This window comes from Cannabis sativa, chromosome 8, assembly GCF_029168945.1.
Source record: "Cannabis sativa cultivar Pink pepper isolate KNU-18-1 chromosome 8, ASM2916894v1, whole genome shotgun sequence".
Classification (NCBI taxonomy): Eukaryota; Viridiplantae; Streptophyta; class Magnoliopsida; order Rosales; family Cannabaceae; genus Cannabis; species Cannabis sativa.
This window is the reverse complement of record NC_083608.1, coordinates 34,897,170-34,924,839: the sequence shown is the minus strand read 5'-3', so window position 1 is coordinate 34,924,839 and position 27,670 is coordinate 34,897,170. Positions and strand designations below refer to the sequence as shown.

Here is a 27,670-nt window from a genome sequence, read left to right as displayed (position 1 = left end):
TATAGATTCACAAAGAAAAACAAGCAAATGACATGACGAGTGAACAAAGGCTTACGATTTGGAAAAAGTAGTAAGAATCCTTATTTTCTTTTTTCTTTTTTTTTTTTCAAAAGTAAGAATTATTCGATCAAGTTTCATTCGCCCTACATCTCATTTATGGTAAAAAATTTAGTGGCATCCCACTTGTAATGGTGTAATCATCAATGGTCCCGTTCCGAAGCCCTAAATAAAAAAATGATTTGGCTAAATTCAAGAAAGGTTTTAATTCAATGAAATGCCAAAACCTGTCAAAAATATCTTTATGTATCTCTGCAAATGTATTTGATGGAAACAACAAAAATAATAAATGCTTTCATAGTATCCACATATAAATAAATAAATAAATAAACTTGGCATGTCACTTTCTTTTCCGTCGTTTAAAAACCCATACTACAAATGAATAACCTTTTTTAGTATCACAATATGTGGATCATACACTATATTTATGTAAGATCCTGAGAATAATATGGAATAAAGCCATGTGAGGATTGACAATAACTTATTCAGGCGCATGTTCTTCTGCCATTGCAGATTTCTTTCTCGCTGTCCAAAATGCTGCAAAGTACCGATTCTGCAAAGAAAATAACAGCCATTAAATAGCCTGGAGTAACGAAGAATCATATACTTCCATGAGGACCAATGACTTCGTTTATCAAATACCTAGTACCACATGCTCATTGCCAATATAATTAAACCTAAAACTTTCATTTACATACAGTATCCAGGGAGTGTTCACTAATCTCTGTAATGAATATAAGAGGAATAACGTTGGTAGAGGAATGAAAAGAAAAAAATGTAAACTATCTTTTCGTAAGTCATCTCATCATGTTTAGGATTCACTAAAGTTTGTTTCATACATGTGTAAGTAAATACATGAATGAATGGATGAAAAAGAGAAGCACTTCACACACTATAACCTATGTTTTGAAAATATTGAACTGAAATTGACTGCTGCATCCTCAATTCAAAGATTTGTTGCATCCCGGATGCCATCGACTAGATAAGATTGCAATCCTAAGTTACAAATCTAGAACCTGTTCTGGTGTGTGAGGTAATATATTATAAACATTCTTATAAATTTTTCTGTGGTTAGTAGATAAGAAAAAGTAAAGCTTACTTGCATCATTGACCTGGAATTTGTTGTGTAGGTTGTCTCTATCGTTTTTTCCTTCTGTAGAAGAAAAGAATGCCAGATTCAGACTAGTGGAAAATTACTCAGGCAGACAATCTATACGACAATTTTTACCTCAAAATTGAATCCATAATGCAAAGCAACCTTCTTCACATCTTCCAAACTCAGTTCAATGGACATTTCCTAACAATAATGAAAATTTAGACAGCATTCTACTTTAGTGAAGTGTGGAACCTGATCTACTTAGCAAAAGGAATACATACATCTTCTTGACCATACATATCTGCGAAGTGATACAGTAGGGGGCCTAAATTTATCCAAATCTGCCATCCAATCAAGATTAAATAAAAGGCAGTGAGATATTTGGAAAAAGAAAAGAAAATATCATCAGAACAATTATGATCAGGTACTTACTCCGCCGTCTTTCAGGATTTTAGAGATGATTTCAATGTATTCAACAATGTTGTGCGCGGTATCGATAAAAAAACAAGTCACAACCACATCCCAGATACCTGCAAGGCCCATAGATTACTCTCCGTGATCAAAGGGGACATGGTCGAAATCGAATCGCCATGCAAACATGATCTTATTATAATAAACATTCATCCCACAAATACTATAGAACTCGTGTCCAGAGAGCCCGCCCGTTTTATTTTACTGTATTGATTTCCACAAAACCAATGAGAGGTTATGTGAAAGAATGATTGGAAGACCAAATTGTTTTAATCATCCAGTACATTTTGTTTGGTGTAAGTTCTACTGTTATAGTTATTTGCTAAATGAAGATCTCAACAATTCAGCCGTGCTTTAGAATTTGTCATATGATGCACTTTTAGCATGATGGTACATTCAAATTCATTATCCCATTTTGACAAACAAATGGCTTAGCACTTCTTAAATAAAACAAAACAAGCCAAAAAAATATATCATTAGCTGGTGTGAAGTACTTCCTCTTATAAAAATCTGATTACAAAATAAAGACTGACAAACATGTATACTTGACAAACATGTACAGATCAGACAAACGTACCAACTTGACTTGGATCATTGTATACTTCAACAAAGTCACCACCACACATGGAAAAGCCTTCAGTAAGCCCAGCACTACTTCAATTACGAGAACATGGATTATTATTTAGAAAAAACAAAATGATAAAACAACATACGCCAAAAATATGAGAAAGTTGTTTCACAAAGAAACTAGCTGTAAATTGAAACAACACACTCCAAACATATGAGAAAGTTGACCTTGACTCAGCAGTAAATTTGAAACTTATTTTTTATGGTTCAAACTTTGGTAAGTTGTTGGAAAGCTGTAATAACTTTCTGGAATAACATTCTTTAGTCAGTTTAACAATTGTTTACGGAAATAAATCAACACTATTAGGTTATTGTTCACAAAACACTCATCGTAGCTACAGTCTTTATTGAAGAGGGAACAAACAGATTTTGAATATACATAAATATAAATATTTCTATAATTATATATTCAATCATCCAAAGATGTAATAAGCTGGTTTAATTATTTTATCTTTAGATGGAACATTTTCCTTCTCTCCTGCTTAGGATAGATAGTGAGAAGATGTATCCATAATCAGAAACTTCATTGTAATAAATCACAGATGTTGTCAAAGCAAAAATTAATAGAAACAAGGCCACAGAAGGCAGACATCAAATATTAAACATCAAGGAGAAACTTCAGAAGATTAAGAATACCTAGCTGGGTGGATATCTGGTATTGACACAGGACGAAGTTGATCGCTGTCTGAGAGTGAATTACAATTGCTGTGAATCCAAGGGTAAATTTTCCACTCTCCTGCATCTTCAGTACTACATACACCAAGCAAAACATTTTCATCAATGAAATGCAGAAAGATACACCAGAGCTTGAAAATCATGTAGATTTGAGTATAATCAGATTCATACTTATTAAGAATAAAACTCGAGCATATCATCATGTAGTACGAAAATTCATTTCCCTGGCTTATGAAACCTGTTTAATTATAGAGACAGTAGGCACTGAGTAAGATCACAATTTATGGTAGAACTTGTGACAAGCTAATGGTGTATGCATACCTAGGCGAGAGATCTCTAAAGCTAGTCGTCCAAGTCCAGCACCAGGAACTAAACAGGCAGGAGGGCTGTCAAAACATATTAAATATTTTAGAGTAAGTGGATAAAACACAACTCCACTGGTAGAATTGTCAACATAACCGGAAGAAATAACATAGGAGAACGGAAACAGCATCAGAAACAAACATACCTTTCCTTAGAACGGTTAGGGAATAGGATATCAAGCTCTTCAAGGACAGGCTTGTAGCACTGATCTCGTTCTTTCTGTCCCTGTATTAGATATTATATAAGGAACAAGCCTTGGATGTGTATAAATATCAGAATCTAAAAAACATGAGAACAGATACAGAACCTCTTCCGCCCAATCTCTAACAATATTCCTTATAATACAGCGAACCTAGAAGACAAAAGAATAAGAAACAAAATTAACACGGCAAAGGTAAATAAATAAACAATGAAAAAAGCAAAAGTTAGCAGACAAAGCAGTATAATTTCTCAATGTGTGTCATACAGCCTATTTTAGAGAGAGAGAGAGAGAGAGAGAGAGAGAGAGAGAGAGAGAGAGAGAGAGAGAGAGAGAGAGGCCACTTGTCTTAGACTTACCTTCTCTCAAATTTATTAGGAAGCCTTAATTATGGCGGAGGAAAACCATGGGAACAAAAGATAATTCACAAAACGAAAACATTTAACAACTGACCCTAACGCAATTCAAAGCCGAACAATTTTCAGTAATGAGCCCTGAACAGGAATAGGAAGCAGATAATGTGTCCTAACTAGATTCTTGATGCAAAATGCATCCCCACTTCCTGTTGAGATCTTGGAAAGACAGGCACACAAATTCCTTAGTCTTATAAACCCAAGTTGCTAGTCTACACTAGTTGGTCACTTGCTCCCACTAATTGACTTTTTGTGTTTCTCCATTAATTAAAATGGTCTGTGTTGGACGGGTCCTTTGTTTGGGTTAGGCCAACACGTAAGTTATGTTCTGTAGGAAGAAGGAACTTGGGAAGAAAAGAGAAGTATTTTACCCCTAGAGGGAGGATACTACACTCTTTTGTGTTGGTTACCCCAAATCCATCCAACAAGCCCCTACTCTTTTCACTTGTCTCTCCTAAGAGTTCATAATCCTAGAGAGTGTAATAATATAATAATATAACAACTTCCAACATAGAACCTATTGTTCATTTGCATGTTCCCTTACCCAAATCCATCCAGTAAGCCCCTACTACTCTTATTGAATCCTCTCACTTAACAGTTCATTCTCCTAAAGAGTGTCAGAATAAACTACTTCCAATATGGAGCATATTGTTCATTACTTCATTTGCATATTTCCATTGTTTGAATCAGTACATCCATCCAATAATTCCTATTACTCTAGTTTCACTTTTCTCCCCTAAATGTTCACTCTAAAGAGAGTATCAGAACAAAATAATGAAACAAATTCCAATATAGAGACTATTGCTTCTTTACATCTTTCCTTTGTTTAAATCGGTTCAAACACAACCACTTTATCACACTATCATTTGCCAACTATTTCTCTTTCAACCAATGTATAAGCATCATGTGATTCTGTACTAACACAATCTGTTGATTATTTTTGAACAACATATATAAAGTAACAAAGTTTCTTAACTAAAACCAAAAGTAACCAATATGATGCTTTTTCATTTTGTTCTGAACAAAAAATCAATACCAGCCAAATAATCTTCTATTTCCACAACTTGGCCTCAATACTATGAGATAAAAATTTCTACAGCACGGGTTCATTTTTATTCCAACTTTTAACTCATGGACACAACTAGCTACAATGTTTAAAGAGCATGAGAAACCATCATACCTATAAGTACACAAAATAGATTTAAGTCCAAAAAAGAAAAGCTGCCGATATAGAAAAGTATTGTAGAATTAAGATCGATATACCTTGTCAACATCAACTAAAGGGACATCAAACTGCAAAGATGGGTCCAACCACTCCTGGTTCGATAAAGATGCCTGGGATTTTGAAGCGAGATAAATTTTAAATATAACATATTTCTTTAATTGAGTAAGAAAGGAAAATTTAATTATCTGAGCAAATAAACAAATGAAATAATTAAGTTGTTCTTGAAAGGAGGAGCAAATAAAAGAGAGCAACTGTGCCATTTTTGTTGGTCAGCAGTCAACACGTAGAAAGATAGACACAGGCTTTCCTATTTTTGACTACTACTATGAAAAAAATTATGTAGGCAAAAGTTCTTTAAGTTTCTAAGATGTTGATCAAAAATAAGTTTATACTTCTCCCAAAACAAGAGGGGAATGAATACACATGAATTCTAACATATAAGCCTTAGTACACTTTTTGGATGACTCAAAATATTATGCAAAATGGAGGATATGTAAAACATATACTCTCGTAACTAAAATAATTTTCATAATTATCTAAAGATACATGGAACATAATGAATAGCTATGAGATTACATTTCCATTTGAATCCATGGCATCATTTCCACAGCAATTTTTTAACTCTTTGTCACATTCCAAGCCTGGAGTCCTTACAGTACAGGATCCACTGCAACCTTCATTTTGAACCTCCTGTTGTTATCTACAGAGGTCAAATTTCTAAATGAAAAGGACATAAATGAAAAAAGTACTAGCCATAGATTAAGTTATTATCTATAAATATAACTATTTATTCTATATATACAGATATATGAATATAAATATATATCCTTTATAGCTCGTATGGTAAAAACTAATAAATGAACCTTAATGCCAATGTCTCCTTCTTGTGAGTTGCATAAATTGTTCCCTTCCTCACAACAGGCTTTACTTGATTGAGAGAAACAAGTTCTGCCACTTGTAGAAGTAGAATGACTACAGCAAACATCCCTCTTTTCACAGAAGCCCTGATTATTTGGGTCATCTTCATGAGGAGGGTTTTCACAATCATCTATGTCCTGGCTCATATCAAGTGGGGGTTCAAATGCCTGCCAAGTAATTAATTTGTTAAAACAAAAAGTAAATATTCAAGGTATCTTTGACGATAATAATTTAAGAATGTGTTCATATAACCTAAGAAGGCTGAGAGAAGAGACAAAGTACTTCAATAACAAAATATCATCACGCTATACCGATACTTTAGATTGAAACTAAAGCAAAAAATACACAAACAAATGATGAATAAGGTGACTAGAACCAACCTGAAGCATAGTAAATATGAAATATGAATTTGCAGAAATACACCTGCAAAGATAGGCAGATCAATTAGAACTTGTAACTTACTTTTAGCTTATGTCAAATTTGCATGGAGACTCCCCTATACATGATAAAGGTCTAAAGGTTACATCCTAGTATTTTGTGGCCTCCAAATTAATCAGCACAAGTACCATTACAAACAACGAAAGCATAGTATGCATCAAAACCAAGCTCCTTTCCCTCTAGCAAAATTCCAGTGGACATTTAAATTAATCGCTGAAATTTCCTATGCCCTTTAGAACTGTCTTTACCTGCACTGATCAACCCAGGTAGTTGTGACCAAAATGGGGCTTGCAAATTATGATAATCTCCCAATGAATGCTGACCGAAATGTAATTGGAAACTGGGTTGGTAGCAATATTGGTCTGGTCAATGGTAAAATTAAAATTCTTAGACATACTTCTTGGTGGTGGGTATAGAAACATGAATCTACTTTTGGCACCATGGCATCATTCAAGGCTGAACAAGCTACCCTAATACCAGAATCCTAAGTTGAAATAAGAGGCTTCGACAGCATTATATAATTTGTACAATATTTATAGAAATCTGATCTCCTAAAAATCCTAACTTAACCTATAATCAGCCCTAATCATCTAAAGAATACTATTATCTATTAAGTTGAAAGACAAATCTCACAAATTTAGGATACTAAAACAATAAAATACCTAATGAACTAGAGAGAAAATCACGGAAACTATGCTTCATTTTCTAGTAGCCCAATTAGTTGACGATTAGTAAATTACAAAATATTAAAATAGAAAGAAACACATGATGTAGATGTAGTTACCGTCTCAATTCTTGAAACTTCAAAGGATAATGGGATAACAAAGCCTGCAAGGTCATGCAACAAAACACATACATGTGCTTCTTTAATTAGTTTCATAATAGTTGGTTTGTTAAAAACTAATGAAGAGGTGAATTTTTTAATCATCAGCTCGTCTGTTATCAAAGCAACAAACATAATATTTCACTAAGAAAACTTCATCTACTAACATATTTCTTCACAAACTTATAGATTATCGGACTCTAGAAGCAAGATATGGTATGGATTGCAGCCACTAACAACCAAAAAGGCAATACTTTTCCAATCTACTAAAATGTATACTAATGTCATTATCCGTACTAGAGGTGGTAGTAGGCCAATGTCAACATGTATGTCTAAAAGTTGTCACATTCTTACAAGTTTAATTTTTTTTGTTTAATGAAATTGTTCTTCCTCGCTAAACAGGATGATTTATTTTTATTTAAATGGTCCAATATCAAATTATCAACCCTGAAAATTCCAAGTGAAACTGAGAACTAAAGAGAGCAAAAAACATGGATAGTTAAAATACCTGTTGTGGAGGTGGAAGCTTCTTAAATGATCTTTCGTATCGTCTGACATCCTCATCTGCAGCCTCTGGATAGCTGTACACGGAAGAAACACTCACTATGAGATAAATACAGTGGCAGCTCTACTCTATTTGAAAGTACATAGCTTCACCTTTATCTTGAGCATTTTATAGTCTTTATTGGGGACCAAAAGAGTTTCTAAAGCAAAGAAATCAAAGAACCCAAATGACGTAAAGGCGAGAAAAAACAAAATCTGATAAAAAGAATTCGAGGAACAAAATCAATGACATAATACTATCTTTTTTCTTCTTTTTTGAATTTTTTTTTGCTCTGGCAGTTCGACTGGGACCTTCCAGTGGCCCAAGATTTTTTCTTTTTTTAGTCTGTGGGAATTCGAACTTGGAACAATGCCTACCAGCACTTTCCAACACTCCTCACTACCACTAGACCACCCCTTGGGGTTAGTGGACATAGTACTATCTTAAGACCACTGCTATCTCCATTACAGTGGCTGCAGATTACCACTTTGACAATCAATTTCCCATTGAATTTTCCAAAGCGTATATCTTTACAATCAGGTCAATCAAATCTCATCCGCGCACATTAAGTATTTCGATCAGAATTACTCAAGAAATCAAAAAATATAAATATATCAATTAAGTTTCAGGATAATCCTTTAGAGAAGGATTTTGAAGTTGCAGAGCTAGGCAACAATTTAAACAAATTCTAATCTAAAACAGAGGGACTGAGAATGATAAAGAACGGTTAGTTACTTGAGGTAAGCGCTAACGATACGCCTTAGGGATTTGATTTCAAGGGCTTCCTCGAGCTTTCTCTGACGAATTTGTTCCTCGTCTTCCGTGTGTCCTTCTAGAGACGACATCAGTGTGGGTTCCTTCTCCTTGAAGCTTCAAGAAGAAGGAGTGTTGTAGGAGTCTGTGTTTGTTGTTGTGTACTTTGAATGGAATCTTGGCAGAGAACAGTGGACGAGGATAGTGTGTGCGCTTTTTCATACGAGACCTATTTATGGAGCCGCCGTGCCTGGGCTTCCCACCTCTTATTGGGCCTTTTTCTGAACACGAACATTGTTACCGGCTCATATTTCCACTTACCCAAAACTGAAAACTTTATAATTACTATTTTTTTTTTTTCTTTTTTAATTTAAGTAAATGTGCTAAACTCTCAACACTTCACAACATACTAGAGCAACAAACCCTCATTTATTTATTTTTTTTAGAAAAAAAATTCTACAATATACCTCCTTAAAATGGATGCACTAATACACTATTATTTGTTTTGGTATTTAAAAAAAAAAAAATTGTTCAATTTTTTTATAGTTGTATCTGTTGTAGTTATTTAAGATGTTTGACAAAATTTTAAGAAATTCGGAAAAATTTAACATGTCAAAAACAAGGTTCAAAGAGTTTGTTACACGCGCAACTTTTTTATCTTATACACGTGTGGAATAGACGGTTTGAATATTGATTTCTATATTATAAATTATTCTAAATTTCTTAAAATTTTACAGGATGTCTGAAATAACTATAACATACAGGACTATGAAAAAATTTAGACTAAAATATTTTTATAGATGTCGAAACAGTTAGGGATTGCATCAGTGTACCCATTTTAGTGGGGTACATTACCCCATTTTTTCATTACGGTTAAATTTCAAATTACTTTTTTTTTTATTACTTTAGAATTTTGTTTACAGCTTCCACTTGTCTATTTACTTATGGTCTGGTCACAACTGAAAAACTCTTTACAATTCCATGCTTGACACAAAAATCAGTGAACTAATCACTATCAAAAAAAATTTCCATTATCTAATACAATCTTGTGCGAAAGTCCATAACAACATACTATATTTTTTGAATACCAAAATCCAATGCCTTTTTGGAAGTAACTGTATTTATTGGTTTTGCGTCGACCCCCTTAGTGAAGTAATCGATAGCAACAATAGCGTATATAACTCCTCTTTTCTCAGTTGGAAGAAAGCCTACTAAATTAATTTCCCAAATGACAAAATGCGACAGAATAACGTTGGAACCTTAGAATAACGTTGGCATTACTCGCATTTTTGAATGTACTCCATACAATTTTTCTTCATTGTTGGCCAAAAATATCCTTGGCGGATGATCTTCTTGGACAGGTTGGGTCCAGACGTATGATCTTCACAAAAACCTCTGTGTATCTCGTAAATTACAGCACTAATTTTGGTTCCAACTATACACTTCAGATTAGGTATCGATAACCCTCTTCCATCTAGAATCATATATCTGGGGGCTTGGTATTGAATCTTTCTGACAGTTGCCCTGTCGTCTAGAAGTACCCCAAAACTTAGAAATTTGTATATAGGGCCTACCCAGGAGGTTGAATGATTAATAACACTAACCTCAGTGATTTTGTGCTTGGAACAACAAGGTGAGCTATGGGAACTAATCCGTACAACTCGTTTTGTGGATCCGTTGCTAACTTCGTCAATATATCTGCCATGGAATTTTCTCACATTTTGTTTGATATTCTCTGGATATCTAATTTACTACCAAATAAGAATCACTGTAGAGCTCAATGTTTTGGGCTCCAACTTCCTTGGCTAATTGCAAGCCTGCAATCATTGTTTTATGTTCTACTTCATTTGTTGGAGGCAGTGAATTCAAGCTAGAGGGAACTTTGGAGTTGAAGTCCTTGCGGAGAAACTAAAATGATTCTAGCTCTGGAACATTTTTCGTTTGATGGTCCGTCAACATAAACTTCCAAATTTTAAGTTCTAGACTTGGTTCTTCTAGATTATTGTTAATTCTTGTACACTCTACAATGAAGTCTACTAAGGCCAGGCCTTTAATTGAAACCCTTAGTTGGTAATGTTGGAAATTATTTTACCAGGATCTTAGATCTACTCACAAGTATGTTTATTAACATCCTAAATAAGAACTTTCTAAAACGATAAAATAAACACATATAAAGTTTAGGAAACCTTACATTGGGTGCAGCGGAATAATATGACTCCTTCCGTTCAGATATCTAGCCCTTGATTCCTTTCTGTAGCAGAGCATTATCAATATCTGAACCTGGATCTCTTTCTCTGAATCTTTGATGCTGAAACTCCTTTGCTGATGATCTTTCTTCACGATCTTCCTCACTATGATTGAGGTATCACTTGATGTGTGTGGGCACTACTCATACACTAAGGTAGTTCGAAATTCAAAGGAAGAGAAAGAAGAAGTGGCAGCTAAAGATAGGGAGAGAGAAGGCTCAGTTTTTTCTGATTCAGAAAGTCTGAAGAAAAGTGTAATTTTCCTGAAGCCTTCACTATCTATTTATAGCATTCCACTAGGGTTGATTTGAATTATATGGCATTAAAATAATGAAAAAATCAACTTAAAATACCTACATAGGTGGCCGGCCATACACTTAGTGGATTGGGCCTTGCTTTTTGCAATTTTGCAATTTTAACACCTTTTGTATCTGATTTTCTCAAAAATGCCAATTTCCTAATTCAACCATTTAAATGCCAATTCTAACTATTTAATAACTATAAATAATTATTAAATAATATTGTCATTTATCATATTTATTAATTGAACCATACAAAGTATCATAATTAACAAATATGCCCCTATAAACTCTTTCTTTACAATTTCGCCCTTACTTAGTGAAAATTTCACAAATAGACATAGTCTAATTTGAGAATTATAATTGCTTAATCAAAACCAATTACATGAGTCTTACAAGCAATATTATCTCAACTAGTGGGGGGACCATGGGTCTATATAACCGAGCTTCCAATAAGTAGATCAAGAATTTAGCACTAAAATTCACTAACTTATTAATTCTTCGTTGAATCCACGCATAGAACTTAGAACTGCACTCTCAGTATATAGAATGCTCTATATGTTCCACCATATAGACACATCATTAGTTATCCATTGTTATAATCCTAATGTGATCAATTATCCTCTATATGAATGATCTACACAGTAAAGGGATTAGATTACCGTAACACCCTACTATGTATTTTATCCTTAAAACACTTGACCCCGTATAAATGATATTTCAGCTTATGTGAAATGAGATCTCCACCATTTATTTTCGTTTGGTCAAGCTCGAAGGAGATCATCCTTTGCTTACTATTCGCCAGATAGAAGCTATAGATTCCATGTTTATGCTAGCGCTCCCACTCAATTGCACTACCGTGTTCCCAAAAAGTACGTATCACCCTGACCTAAAAGTAGGCTTAACTAACAATTCAAGGAACACGAATAGCCTTTCAAGATTGAGCCTAATCATAACAGGATTAAGATCATTTGATCTAGGATCAACTAGGCGATATTGACTTGAATAGATTTTACGGTAAGTTTAATTAAATCTAAGTCAAAGTTCAATATCGGTCCCTTCCGATGCATACTCCATGCATCCAACCTGAGCTTTACTTTAACCAATGCTCTGGAAAGAACATAGCACTTCTCCAAATGCAAGTAAACTCTGTTGTAGATTATCATATCAGTAAAACCCTATGTCTGATAAATCTAGGAAAACTTTATTCACATAGTCATGTTTACTTTCCAATGTGTTGACGGCACAATAAACAGGATCAAGTATGTGAAAAGGATTTCAGATGAATTTATACATTATGTACATATAATCATGAAATAAATCATGTGAACCATGCAACATTAAATGTTATTTCTGATCTATATTAATAAGTAAATCTGATTATATTGAAATGAGTTTTATTTAGGGCATAAAATCCAACAGGTAATGAATATCAAATTGGCTAAGCTTTATGACCCATTTCAATAACCTTTCGCAGGACTCTGGCTTCTGTAACGCTTGGTGGAGAGGGTGATTCGTGAGTACTTAGATGGCATGGGTTTGAAAGTATGGCCTTAACTTCTGTGAGGCAATTAGTAAGTAATAGGTAAGTGTTATGCCCATATTTCGAGCACTAAATATGGCCTATATTTTGAGCATTAAATATGGACATGACACCTGTCATATCAATCTAATAGTCATCATGAAAAAATTGCTAATAAATGAATTGCCTCAAGAAGGTAGTGAATAATGATCCATATCTGTTTCGCATTATACATTGGTCTCAAATGTAACAGTTCAAAGTTGTATCATTAGAAAGGGTAGGCAATGAGTTCTTTAAGAGCTTGTAGCTCATTGACCCACATACTCATGAGTATATTAAAATACTAAGTTCGAAAATTGCAATAAAAGGCAACAGCGAGGATAAGCATCTTTAAACTTAAATAAAATTGAATGTACTAACTAATTTTATAAATTACTAAAAAGTATTTTATCATTTACTAGACAATATTCTACGTAAGATTATTTTATCAAGCAATTCCAATAAATGTCTTAAAAAAGTAATTATATTGTATTCTATATAAGCTTTCTTTTAGAGTAATTTCGATAAATTTCTAAAAAAAAGTAGGAGTTTTTTAATTTTTACACTTCAAAACAATTTTCTTTGTATTTTTACGAAATTTTACATAAAAACCCGTATTGCAACTAGCGCTGCAACCTAAATTGCAACAAAAAATCGTATGGAAACCCCTATTGCAACTACCACTTTAGAAACTCAAACGTAATTTTTTTTAAAAAAAAGTTAAAAAAATAGTATATGGGGTAATTTCCCAAAAAAGTGTACCCACTCATCTCTCTCTCTCTCTCTCTCTCTCTCTCTCTCTCTCTCTCTACTTCACATCGTTAGTCAGTTGAGCTCAAGAGTGATGTCATTTGGTCTCAAAATTATATCATTGCAATCTGTCTTTTAATGTGATCATTTTGATATGTGGAAAGTATATATATTTTTGCCATTACCTAAAAAATGGCCAAAATAAAAAAAGTAAACTAATAAATAATAGAAAACCCCCTTAACTCTCAATTCACTTGCAATTAACCCTCCAACCTCAAATTTTGGTGGGAAAACCCACCAACCTCTACTTCTGTTAGCAAATTAAAGGTGTTGTCTATAAGAGTGGTTATGTGCTAGTATGGATTATCCTACATATAAACAGATATATAGGCGTTGCATTCATATTGGTCCATATAATTATATATATATATATATTTAAATATCATTAAAAATTATAAAAATTATTTCAAATTTATTTTAAAATTAAATATAGATAACAAAAAATTAATAAGAGTACAATAAAAAAATTGTATATTTTGTAAATAAAATCATAAAAATCGTAAAAATATTTAAAATTTCGTACAACCTTATTTTTATAATTTTTGTTATAGATAATCCCTTAAAAATTTGAGAAAAGTTGAAGAATACCTCTTTTTTGTATCTATTAATCAAAAATACTTTCTTATTATATTTCATTCAAATGTACCCACTTTTGTGAGTAATTTGCCGAATATATTCTCACCATCTACTTAAGCCTAGCACATAATATATATAAACTTAAAGGGTATAATAGGAATATCATCCATAAAAGTGGGTATATCTTAAATGATATAAAAATAAAGGTAAAAATTGAAACAAATAAAGTAAAGTGGGTATACAATCAAATTTCCTCTAAAAATTTCCTTACTGGGTTTAATATTGGGCCACAGGTACATGACTAGAAGATTGGGCTTAATGTCTAAGCCCATTGTGTAAATTAGAATGATTAATGGACTACACATTACACATATATACTTAGGGGTAAGTTGAAAAATGCCTCTTTTATTCATCAATTAATCAAATTTACCTCTAATTTTATATTTATTTGAAACATACCTCTTTTTATATGTATTATACCCAAAATACCCTTACATAAGAGAATCACATGGAGAGTATCTTGAAGTGATAGGGACAAAATTGGTACAATGTTTAAAAAAAGAGGTAAAAATGATAGATTTTAAAAAAGAAGGTAAAAATAAAAGAGGACAATATAAAAATGGTATAGAGTGTAATTTCCTCTATACTTAGGTTTCAGGAGAAAAAAAAGGGAAATTTACATGATATACTAATTTTTGTCATTTTTTTACAAAAATACTGTCAGGCTATTTTTTATAAGTTTCATATTAAATTTTTACTGGTGTTCCACTGGTGTTTTTTAGTTGTTCTACTGTTGTTTTGAGTTATTTTGTTTTGTGTTTTACTAGTGTTTTATAAAACCACAATATTTTTGAAAAAATTTCCGTGGTAAGTTTCCCAAAAAAAAAACATATATTTAGGTGTTTTTATATTGCCAAGGGAGCATGTATGATCATGATTCATCTCTTTAGTTTGGGATAACAGATACTACATATATGCGCTTAAAAAATAGCTTCATTTTTCACTTTCATATGATAAAAGAATTTGCTTGATTATTATAATATAAATTTTGATTATTATAATATAAATTGTAATTATATGTATGGAGAGGAGGCTTGACTCCTTTGCTTTCTCTTTTGGAGGAATCTCTGAAGAGATCTCTTCATGGAAAGACCTTGAGAACCACATATCTGAGATTGCAAGCACACTGATGATAGTGCCAATTCCAACCCTTCTCCATCTCTTCCTTCTTCCACCTTTTTATTTGCAAATAGTAGTATGGCTCTAGCCTATATTATAATACAATAAGTAAAAAAAAATCAGCAATTTGTAATTAATCATGACCAGTACTTAACCTAATTCTTCTTTTCTCTCTTAAAAAAAAAAAAAAACAAACAAATTATCCCAGCAAGTCATGTTTATGAATTTATACTTGTCTCCGTTAGAAACCAATGGGAAAGGTCTATACTAACATAGAAAACAGAGTACTGATAAAAAATAATACTCATATATGTAATTATATACATCAATTCATGTTTAGTGGTTTTCCAAAAAATATAGTCCTTGTTATTGAAACAGAAATAAATATTATCATATATATATATATATACCTGGAGTTCAGTCATGTCGCAGACGAAAGCCCTTTCATTGAAAAACACGGTAACTTTTTGGTTGGCACTCGGTATTGGCTTACTGTTCCTGAAATAATATATAATTATTAAGCTACAACAATTTCTTTCTTCAAATTAATTAATCTCCTAATTACTCGGATCTGAAATACTTGAATGGCGATTTTCACTCATTCCATTCTCTTCAAATACTACTCTATCTGTAACTCACGTGAACGGTCAAATTCCCTCCATTTATATATATATAAATAAAATTTTATAATTTCTAATAAAAAGTAAAGCAAGAAAAGAAAAAAAAAAAAAAAAACTTACATTTGTATATTCAGGCAATGAAACGGTAATGGTGAAAACTTGAAAGAGGGAGCATTAACGCCAAATTGCCTCATATCAATTAATACAAAAACTTAATTGTAAATTGAGTGTACTATAATATACATGAATTAAACAAACGAATCTTACATATATAATTACATAAGTATTAAGAAAGATTAAAGGAGCAAGTTATTCCAGATTTTAAGAAAGTTTCTTCCAACAATAGAGCTTTATATATTTGAAAGAAAGCATAGAAATAAACTAGTTATTAATTATTATTATTATGTTAGTTATTTATCTTTTATTAGCACGTGGAAAACGAGTATCTCATACATACGAAATTTGAAACATACATTAAACTGATAAACTAGTTATAAGTTTCCTATATAATTTTTGCACATGTGGCTAATTCATTTTTGATATATGTAGTTTTGAAAAGAAGAAAAGTTACCAAAATTAGAAACTCGTACACTTTGTGAAGATGTGGCTATGCATGTGCTTATAGTTTAGTACAAACTTTTGTCGTGTTATAATTTTCATCTACACGTGACTATTATATATTTATATTAATTTTAATGCCTTGGCGTATGGTGTGGTAGGAGTGCAGAGGAGTTTAACATGAGTTTTCTTTGTTAGAAATAATTGGGGTCACAATTGTATATATAAAATGTGTGTTGGGTCATCAAATAAATAAGTCAAATTTATGTGGTCTATTTTGGAATAAAATTTATGACTTAAGGGCATGATTGTCATGATTTTAATATGTGGATACCAATTAGACAATTTCTAATTTGATGAGGGGCCAAATTGGAAATAGTCAAAAAGGATTAATTTAAACAGGTATTGGTCCCCATTTTTTGCACCGCTTCATATCGTATTCTTGAATCCCCATCATCAAGAAAACTCAAGTTCCAGAGAAAAGGTTTTGATGCAAAAAATTGGAAGATCATACCAATCTAAGGTTATTACAAAATCGATTCTATGGACTCTGGTACGCTTCCGCTAATCTATATTCTATTGTTTGATTCTCATGAATTAATTAGGGCTAAATTAAGTTTTACAGTATTCCTATCATGTGGTATCAAGAGCACCCTAAATTAGTTCTTGAGAATTTATGATAGTATTCTTTTCTGTATTTGGAATATTTGGTTAATCATGCCATATACATGTATATATTTTCTTAGTTTCTGTATTTGGAATATTTGATTATTCTTTTCTGTAAAGATATATATGCGATTAAGTTAATTTATATATATGTATTACGATTGAAGTTTTAATGCGACTGAAAGGAAACTGCAGAAGTTTAAATGCATTTAGTGCGATTGACATGAGGCATATAATTGATATGCGATTAATTTTTTATATGCTTGGTGATAGTTTTGGTTTTGTTTTAGCCAATATAAAGAAATATATATATATATATATATATACTGTGTGTGCATTCTATGCGCATGTGATGCATTTGATATTAATGCTACAGTTTTGTGTTTGTTCTCTTCCTGCGAGAGAGAATGCATGTGATGCATTTCCTTTCTTTTGCTTTATTATTATTATTATTATTATTATTATTATTATTATTATTATTATTATTTATTAATATTATTATTTTATTAAAATAAATAATAATTTTAATTATAATAATAATACAGTAACAATTAATTCAAATTTTGGTTTAAAAATTTATTAAGGATATATAATATTTTAGTTAAATTAATTGAAACAAAATATCACCAAAGTGATCTCTTTTGTGTAAATTAATTTAATAAAAATATTATGATAATTGTGTGTATGTAATTCATAAATTTATTAATTAACCCAAAGGTGAGTTAATATTTGGATGAATTTCATGCATGTTTGTGGTGATAAATGTATGACAATTATAAGGTATCTTGTGTGAATAATATGTTAGTCCAAAGATTGCAAATTTTTTGACATAATTTATTGTCAATATTTGATCACTACAACAAGAGTACCGCTTACAATTAATATTACTGTCCAAAGACTTAATATTAATGTTGTGTTTGGTATCTTGAGATGGGATTAACCAATATTTGAATTTATTGTTTTATTTGGATTCTTATATGAGCATGTTATTTATGTAATTGTATTGTTCTTTTCAGTTGTTGCTAGTGTATCTGCTAATCTTAATTCGGTACCGGTCCTTAATGGTAATAACTTTAAGGACTGGAAGGAGAACATTTTTATTGTTCTTGGCTGCATGGATCTTGACCTTGCATTAAGGATGGATCGTCCTGCTTCTCTTACGGATACCGCATTCTCCGAGCAAAGGAGGATTTATGAGAAGTGGGACCGTTCAAACCGCATGAGTCTTATGATCATTAAGCGCGGCATACCTGAGGCTTTTAGGGGTGCGGTGTCCGAGGAGGTCACCGATGCCACAACTTTTCTTGCTGAAATTGAGAATCGCTTTGCGAAAAGCGATAAGGCGGAAACAAGTACTCTTTTAAAGAAACTTATTTCCATGAAGTTTAAGGGCAAGGAAAATATAAGGGAGTACATTATGGAAATGTCTCACCTTGCTTCAAAGTTGAAGGCACTAAAGCTTGAGCTTTCAGATGACTTGCTTGTGCATTTAGTGCTTATCTCTCTTCCTCCACAATTCAGTCAATTTAAGGTCACATAACCGCCAAAGGGAGAAGTGGACTCTTAATGAGCTCATTTCATTTTGTGTTCAAGAGGAAGAAAGATTGAAGCAAGAAAAGACTGAAAGTGCTCATTTGGCAAGCACCTCTAAGGATAAGGGCAAGAAAAGAAAGAATGAGGCTGCTAAGGATAAAGGTCCTGCACATAAGAAACAAACTCAAACCAACAGTGACGATGGTTGTTTCTTTTGCAACATGAAAGGACACATGAAGAAGGACTGTGCTAAGTATATTGCATGGCGAGCAAAGAAAGGTACATTTCTTACTTTGGTCTGTTCTGAGGTAAATTTAGCTTCAGTACCAAGAAACACTTGGTGGTTAGATTCCGGTGCTACTACTAACATCAGTGTTTCTATGCAGGGTTGCCTGAGTTACCGAAAGTCAAATGATGCTGAAAGATGCATTTATGTGGGAGATGGCAAGTCGGTAAATGTGGAAGCAATAGGGCATTTTAGGTTGTTGTTAAGTACTGGTTACTATTTGGACTTAATAGATACTTTTGTTGTACCGTCTTTTAGACGGAATTTGGTTTCTGTTTCTTGTTTGGACAAATTGGGTTATTGTTGTTCATTTGGAAACAATTGCTTTAGTTTATCTATTAATTCAAATACCGTTGAACCGGTTCACTTATGGTTTATGACAACTTATATTTGCTTGACACTGTTGCTTCTTATAATGAAACCTTGAATGTGGAATCACGTGGTACTAAGCGTAAAATGGATAATGAAAAATCAAGTTCCTTATGGCACAAACGGTTAGGTCACATCTCTAGAAATAGAGTTGAGCGACTTGTGTCTGATGGAATTTTAGATTCAATTGATTTTTCAGACTTTGATGTTTGCATTGAATGCATCAAAGGCAAACAGACCAAAACAAAGAAATTGGGTGCGAAAAGAGCTACCGATGTCTTAGAGTTGATACATACAGATATTTGTGGGCCATTTCCTACACCTTCTTGGAATGGTCAACGATATTTTGTATCATTCATAGATGATTACTCAAGATATGCGTACCTATTTCTACTTCATGAAAAGTCCCAAGTGTTGGACGTGTTCAAATCTTTTAAGGCTGAAGTTGAGAATCAACTTAGCAAAAGAATAAAGCAAGTCAGGTTTGACCGTGGTGGTGAGTACTATGGCAGATATGACGGATCAGGTGAACAACGTCCAGGACCTTTTGCCAGATATCTAGAGGAGTGTGGAATTGTCCCACAGTACACTATGCCAGGATCTCCTAGCATGAATGGTGTTGCTGAAAGACGAAACCGTACTCTTAAAGATATGGTAAGGAGTATGATCAGTCATTCAACCTAACCAGAATCACTCTAGGGAGAGGCACTTAAGACAGCAGCCTACATTTTGAATAGGGTACCAACCAAAGCAGCTGCAAAAACACCTTATGAGCTTTGGACAGTGCGAAAGCCCAGTCTTAAGCACTTTCATGTTTAGGGATGTCCAGCTGAGGCTAGGCCTTATAGGCCAAATGAAAAGAAGCTGGAACCTAAAACTGTGAGCAGCTACTTTATTGGATATTCTGAACGATCCAGGGGTTTCAAGTTTTATGATCCCAAAGTAAAAAATATATTTGAAACGGGAACTGCAAAGTTCTTTGAGGATATTGAGTTTGGGGGGGGAAATACGATTAAAGACTTTATTTTTGAGGAGGATTTAGAATCAACCACTTCTCTTGAGGATGAGTTGATTCCTATTCCAATAGTTGCTTTTGACAATATCCAGGATTCCATTCCTAATATTGATCAAGTTTTAGATCAAGAGCAACCAAACATAGTCAATCAAACCCCAGAGGTACAAACTCAACAACCTCAAGAACAAGTGCCTTTGCGACGATCCACTAGAGAAAGAAGAAATGCTATTAATCCAGATGAATATATAGTGTATCTTCAAGAACATGAGGATGGCATTGGAATGATGGAAGATGATCCAATCAACTTTCATCAAGCCATGAAAAGTTCTAACTCTCAAAAGTGGAATGATGCCATGAATGAAGAGAATAAGTCTATGCAAGACAATAAAGTTTGGGAAGTTGTCCCATTACCAGAAGGTGTAAAACCAATTGGTTGTAAATGGATTTTAAAACCAAGAGGGATGAAAATGGTAATGTGGTGAGGTTTAAGGCACGTCTTGTAGCAAAAGGCTATACTCAGAAAGAAGGCATTGATTATAAAGAGACTGTGACAGTCAGTAGTCCCGTGATCCGTAAGGGGAAATATCGGGTAAGCTGTGCAATCCCACATCGCCTGGGGAAGGTCAAGTGGGATGATTCTGAGACTGTGTAGGTATGGGACTACACAGTTGAAGATGGCTTAAATGGATTGATTGGTACTACCTATGTCAACAAGGTGCATCTTGTTTTTCGGTAGCCCATCTCGAAAGAACTCCACAGTTAAGCGTGCTTAGCCTGGAGCAATTTCAAGGATGGGTGACCTCCTGGGAAGTTTTCTCAGGAAGCGTGTGAGTGAGGACAAAGCACGCTGGAAACACTTGTGTTGGTCTGTAGGGTCAGTCATCAGTCCATGAAGTAGTCAGAGTGACGTACTCGTGTATAAGAGCCATTCATTTCGTGGGTGTAAGGACCCAATGGAGGCTTGAAGCGGGGACGTTACAAATGGTATCAGAGCCTTGACCCAGCCGGAAGTGTGGTCGACGAGGACGTCGGACCCCGTAAGGGGGGGGTGATTGTGACAGTCAGTAGTCCCGTGATCCGTAAGGGGAAATATCGGGTAAGCTGTGCAATCCCACATCGCCTGGGGAAGGTCAAGTGGGATGATTCTGAGACTGTGTAGGTATGGGACTACACAGTTGAAGATGGCTTAAATGGATTGATTGGTACTACCTATGTCAACAAGGTGCATCTTGTTTTTCGGTAGCCCATCTCGAAAGAACTCCACAGTTAAGCGTGCTTAGCCTGGAGCAATTTCAAGGATGGGTGACCTCCTGGGAAGTTTTCTCAGGAAGCGTGTGAGTGAGGACAAAGCACGCTGGAAACACTTGTGTTGGTCTGTAGGGTCAGTCATCAGTCCATGAAGTAGTCAGAGTGACGTACTCGTGTATAAGAGCCATTCATTTCGTGGGTGTAAGGACCCAATGGAGGCTTGAAGCGGGGACGTTACAGAGACTTTCTCTCCGGTTTCATCGAAAGACTCTTTTAGGATAATAATGGCACTTGTTGCTCAGTTTGATCTTGAGTTACATCAGATGGATGTTAAAACAGCGTTTCTCAATGGCGACATTGATGAGACAATTTATATGGAGCAATCAGAAAACTTTGTGGTTGGTGACCCAAAGAAAATGGTTTGCAAATTAAAAAAATCCATCTATGGACTCAAGCAAGCTTCCCGTCAATGGTACCACAAATTTCATCAAGTGGTTCTATTATTTGGTTTTGAGATGAATGCTGCTGATGATTGTGTGTATCATAAGTTTAGTGGGAGTAAGTGTATATTTCTGGTTCTATATGTCGATGACATATTGCTTGCCACTAATGATATAGGCTTATTGCACGAAACCAAGAGATTTCTATCGAAGCATTTTGAGATGAAAGATCTTGGTGACGCCTCTTTTGTTTTAGGAATTCAAATACATCGAGACCGTTCTCGGGGTATTCTTGGATTATCACAAAAGAGCTATATCGATAAAGTACTCAAACGGTTTGGCATGCAAGATTGTAGACCAGGTGATACCCCTGTCGTTAAAGGAGACAAATTTTGTCTTAAACAATGCCCTAAAGGAAGCCTTGAAATTCAAGAAATGCAAAAGATTCCCTACGCTTCGGCTGTTGGGAGTCTTATGTATGCTTAAGTTTGTATGCGTCCGGATGTAGCGTACATTGTTGGAGTGTTAGGCAGATACTTAAGCAATCCAGGAATTGATCACTGGAAAGCAGCCAAAAAGGTTATGAGATATTTGAAGAGAACAAGAGAGTACATGCTCACATATAGGAAGTCAGATCACTTTGAGATCATTGGATACTCTGACTCTGACTTTGCGGGATGCCAAGATAGTAGGAGATCTACTTCGGGATACATATATCTGTTAGGTGGTGGAGCTATATCATGGAGGAGTGCAAAACAAACACTCATAGCTTCATCCACCATGGCAGCAGAATTGGTTGCATGTTATGAGGCATCCAACCATGGTATATGGCTGAGAAACTTTGTCACTGGGCTGCGCATTGTGGATGGAATTGAAAGACCACTTAAGTTGTATTGTGACAATAAATCAGCTGTATTGTATTCCAACAACAACAGGAGCTCGACTAAGTCAAAACACATTGACATCAAGTTCCTTGTTGTAAAAGAAAGGGTACAAAGTGGGCAGATTTGTATAGAACACTTAGGTACAAACTCTATGATTGCAGACCCCTTACTAAGGGTTTGCCACCCAAGGTCTTTCATGAGCACACTGCTCGTATGGGTGTTTTAGATTATGAAGATATCTAGATTCAGTGGGAGTTTGTCTTTAGTGTGTTTTATTTGTTTTATGAAACATGTGTATTTGGATATTTTTCTGATCAGAAATTATGTTATTCAGTTTATTTCACTTTGTACATTTAAGCTAAAGTTTTGATCTCCATAAAGTAAAGTAGGACCAATTGAAAATTGACATGAATAGATCACCATGCATGTAATTTTCATACCACATTATCATGATTGATCTATGTCATTTGGTTATATTGATGTATGTGACCATTGATGGGTTTAGTTGTGATTGATACAACGAAAATTGCTTTGATCCTATGTTGATATAGTTAATGGACGAGATTGCACATGCCTATGGTTATGATGACAAAGTTATGAGCTCAATAAGGTTAACACATTTATATGTATACATATGTGACCCAGTGGGAGATTGTTAGAAATAATTGGGGTCACAATTGTATATATAAAATGTGTGTTGGGTCATCAAATAAATAAGTCAAATTTATGTGGTCTATTTTGGAATAAAGTTTATGACTTAAGGGCATGATTGTCATGATTTTAATATGTGGATACCAATTAGACAATTTCTAATTTGATGAGGGGCCAAATTGGAAATAGTCAAAAAGGATTAATTTAAACAGGTATTGGTCCCCATTTTTTGCATCGCTTCATATCGTATTCTTGAATCCCCATCATCAAGAAAACTCAAGTTCCAGAGAAAAGGTTTTGATGCAAAAAATTGGAAGATCATACCAATCTAAGGTTATTACAAAATCGATTCTATGGACTCTGGTACGCTTCCGCTAATCTATAGTCATAAAAACTAATTTATAATACATAAGAAAAAACAAATCGCTCCAAGAAAGTTCATGCTCTCTCTCTCTCGAGAAGAGCCTTCTCTATACTGGAAAAGCCTGATACCTCCATGGATGACCTGCTTGCTAAAACGAATAACCTAACAGTTTTAGATGAAGAAGGATGGGAAATTGATTCGGCCGGAGGGACTGAAGTGGCCTCACTCTGTGCGATGGGGAGATTTTGCTCCAACCGTCCGATTAGTCGTTCTCTATTGAAAACGATTATGGGACGTGTTTGGGGAATTGCCGAAAAGGATTGGGGAGTAGAGATTAAACATACCACTAAAGAATCAAGTTTCTTGGTCTTCTCCTTCAAATCTTCTCAAGATTTGGATAGGATTTTGACCAAGAACCCTTAGTTTCTTAACAATGGACTTCTGATTGTGGAAAGGCTGGAAGGTATCCCTCTTATTTGGGATAAAGTTCTTACTCGATTCCCTCTCAGTGGGCGAATCCTTCAATTACCTACCCGTTCGATAACTCAGGGAAATTTGGAGCGACTGGCGGGATTCGCAGGGGAAGTTATTGAAGTTCAAAAAGCTGAGGTAACCAAGATCGTGACTAAGGAATTTTTCACCTTTAAGCTTTGGTGCGATATTTTCGATCCAATTTGCCCAGGCTTTCTTTTTCCGAGCGAGGGTCGGAAGATTTGGCTCCCATTCAGGTATGATCGTCTACCCTTTATGTGTTTTAAATGTGGTTTTGTGGGACATGATACTCGAGTTTGTGCAGAGCCAATTAAATTGATTGAGGATGGATTGGGGAACGCACTGCTGGGATATGGTGCTTGGTTGAAAGTTGACGAGAGAAGAGGTTTATCTGCTTCACCATCTTAGGGGTCCTATTGTCGAGTTCAGACAGCCACTCCCCCTGGTTTTCCTGTGAAAAGAGCCTCCCAATTTGATCTTTTGTCCATTAATCCGGAGAAGATTACAGCAGGTAGCTCCTCTTCTATTGATAACCCTGAATTGCTTCCAAGGAATATGGTGAACTTTGTTGTAAATCCTACGATTTCGGGACTCGAATCCGTGAATAAGGGTAAGGCAATTGATTTGACCAATCCCTCTTGTATGCTAACTGTTGAGAAACAGGTTAAGAAGGGGAATTTCAATCCTGATGGTCGATTTGGTATGGAAGGGATGAGTGAGAGGCTCTGTACTGCTAAAAGAAGTGGTTCTTGGAGAGATGAGGGGCTGAATATCTCTAATTATGAGCATAATTTATCTGCTAGCCTGCCCAATTCTTTTCTACAGGGGTCATTGATTGACACACCTCTATTTGATACTGGGAATCTCTTGGATGTCCCTATAAACTACGAAAATAGCTGTGATTCTCTTAAAAAGATTGAAGGACAATCCAAAAGGAGGAAGGTGGTCCCTAAAAGAAGCAAGAATAAAAGGGGAAATAGTTCTAATGGGGCACTCTCGATGGACTCTACTATGGCAGGGAAGAAGGATGATGCAAAGGATATTTCAGTTGTTTCTGATTTGACCTTGCGATGAAATTGGAAGCGGCGAACTCAGTGGGTCCGGGTCGCCGAGAGCAATGATTGCCTTATTTTGTAATGTCCAAGGGCTTGGGAACCCTGGAAAACAAAAGAATTTCTTCTTTGCCAAACCAACGAGGAAAGCCCCATAAATTTGATTAAATCCTCTTTGGGAAGGTGATCGTGAAGCCACCATAGTACATCAGCAGCCTTTTGTATTTTCAGGGGTATAAGTTTTGGGAAACCAAGTTGCTTCCAAACGTTTTGAACCTTCAGACATAACCACAATGCATGACAAATGTCTTCTTCCTGAAATTTACACAGATCACAGCAAGTATCTAAAGCCATACCTCTTTTCACAAGCTCCACTTTTGTGGGAATCCAGTGATTGAACACCCGCCATATGACATTCTTCATTTTCGGAGTAAGACAAGATCCCCAAATAAATTTCCACCAGGTTTGAACTTTAGACTTATTGGAGCATTCTGCTAGATCCGGATTTTGAAAGCGCAGCTTGTATCCACTTGCAACCGAGTAGATACCGTTAGGGGTCATACTCCAAGTAATCCAATCCGATCTATTGAGGGACAACTTAATTCCAAGGGCCCAAGGAATATCATCTTGGTGGAACCAACCTCTTACTTCATTTTCTTTCCTATTCCCATTAGGAAGCAGCAGTGTATTAATAGTTACCTCAGAAGGAATTTGAATCTTGTTTCGGAGGGTGAAGGGAAAGCTTCTTAAGAGCCAAGGATCTTCATTAATTCGAATACGACGACCATCTCCAACACACCATCTGGAGCCCTGCATTAAGAGATCTCTGCCCCATAGAATACCGCTCCAAACCGATGATCCATAATGTCCCAGTTTAGCTTCAAAGAAGCTTTCCAGCGGGAAGTAGAGGGCTTTTAAAATTTTTGCAAGCAAACAGTCCAGATTATTAATGAGCTTCCAGCCTTGTTTAGCCAAAAGCGATTGATTAAAATCTTCCAAATCACGGAACCCCATTTCCCCATTCTCTTTTAATTTGCAAAGTTTCTTCCAATTACCCCAATGCAACTTATGTTTATCCTTCGTCGATCCCCACCAAAAACGAGCTATCAAACCTTCAATCTCATGGAGAATCCCTTTAGTAATTCGAAAACAACTCATGACATAGCAAAGTAAGGCTTGGATTACCGCTTTAATTAAGATCTCTTTCCCGGCTTGAGAAAAGAGACCCATCTTCCAACCTTGGAGCTTGGCTTCAACTTTCTCTCTTATCTTTCTAAAAACTTGCTTCTTATTTTTACCAACAAAAGTAGGCATACCCAAATACTTGGTATGAGTCTTAACTAAAGTAACACCCAAGTTGGAATCTAAATAATTCGCCATAGAATCATGAACTTTGCATCCCACACACATCTCTGTTTTCTCAAAATTTATGCATTGACCAGACATCTTTGCATACGTTCCAAGCACCTCTTTTAAGGCATTGCTATCATCCAGGTTTGCATCAAGGAAAACAAGGTTGTCGTCCGCAAAGAGGAGATGAGACAACCTTTGTTCCATAGTTCCAAATCTCACCCCATGAATTTTACCAGCCCTTTCAGCTTCAAAGATTAAGCAGGAAAGACCTTCAGAGCATAAAAGAAAGAGGAATGGAGATAGGGGATCACCTTGCCGCAACCCATGTTCAGGAAGAAAGAAACCTTTGATTGAGCCATTTATTAGAACTGAGAGGGAAATTGATCTCACACAGTTCATAATCTTTGTAATCCACTGATAATCATACCCCAAATGAAACATCATTGCTTCTAAAAAGTTCCATTCAACCCTGTCATACGCTTTCGACATATCTAACTTTTGCCATTTTTTTTCCATTTTCAAACCGACCTTTCTTCATACAATGGAGACTTTCAAAACCAATGATCGCATTATCCTGGATGATTCTACCACCAATAAAAACACTTTGATTATCTGAAATCACTGAATTTAAACTTTGTTTCATTCGATTCAAAAGAAATTTAGACACCACCTTATAAACCACATTGCAAAGGCTGATAGGGAAAAATTCGGACAATTTTGTAGGCTTTTTAACCTTCGGTATAAGGCAGATCATTGTTTCATTCAACAGTCGGCAGTCGACATTATTATTCAGCACTTCAAGGCAAGTTTTAGTCACTTCCGCTCCAACTATGTCCCAGTTTTTGTGGAAAAAATGCCTCGGCAAA

At 34.9% G+C, this 27,670-nt stretch overlaps 2 protein-coding genes across 4 annotated transcripts; both read right to left on the bottom strand.

Annotated features, from left to right (window-relative positions):
- Positions 1–285: 285 nt before the first annotated feature.
- Positions 286–8,904, bottom strand: LOC115699363 (uncharacterized). 3 transcript variants are annotated; one of them, XM_030626722.2, is made up of 18 exons: positions 8,585–8,904; positions 7,814–7,886; positions 7,267–7,310; positions 6,425–6,467; positions 5,990–6,211; positions 5,703–5,816; positions 5,165–5,236; positions 3,597–3,641; positions 3,435–3,514; positions 3,248–3,312; positions 3,098–3,164; positions 2,888–3,001; positions 2,202–2,278; positions 1,586–1,683; positions 1,435–1,494; positions 1,286–1,354; positions 1,157–1,210; positions 286–610 (listed from the first exon to the last, which is right to left on the bottom strand). In XM_030626722.2, exons 1-18 carry the CDS (start codon positions 8,692–8,694, stop codon positions 539–541), a joined length of 1,479 nt encoding a protein of 492 aa, XP_030482582.2. In that variant the 5' UTR covers positions 8,695–8,904; the 3' UTR covers positions 286–538. The 3 variants fall into 3 exon arrangements, with proteins under 3 accessions (XP_030482582.2, XP_030482583.2, XP_060958836.1); XM_030626723.2 differs by having other exon boundaries at positions 2,202–2,275; XM_061102853.1 differs by having other exon boundaries at positions 286–1,210; positions 2,202–2,275.
- A 6,165-nt stretch (positions 8,905–15,069) lies between these two features.
- LOC115701213 (protein TIFY 5A-like) lies at positions 15,070–16,226 on the bottom strand. The gene is made up of 3 exons (XM_030628944.2): positions 16,014–16,226; positions 15,684–15,771; positions 15,070–15,362 (listed from the first exon to the last, which is right to left on the bottom strand). Exons 1-3 carry the CDS (start codon positions 16,085–16,087, stop codon positions 15,168–15,170), a joined length of 357 nt encoding a protein of 118 aa, XP_030484804.2. The 5' UTR covers positions 16,088–16,226; the 3' UTR covers positions 15,070–15,167.
- Positions 16,227–27,670: the final 11,444 nt, after the last annotated feature.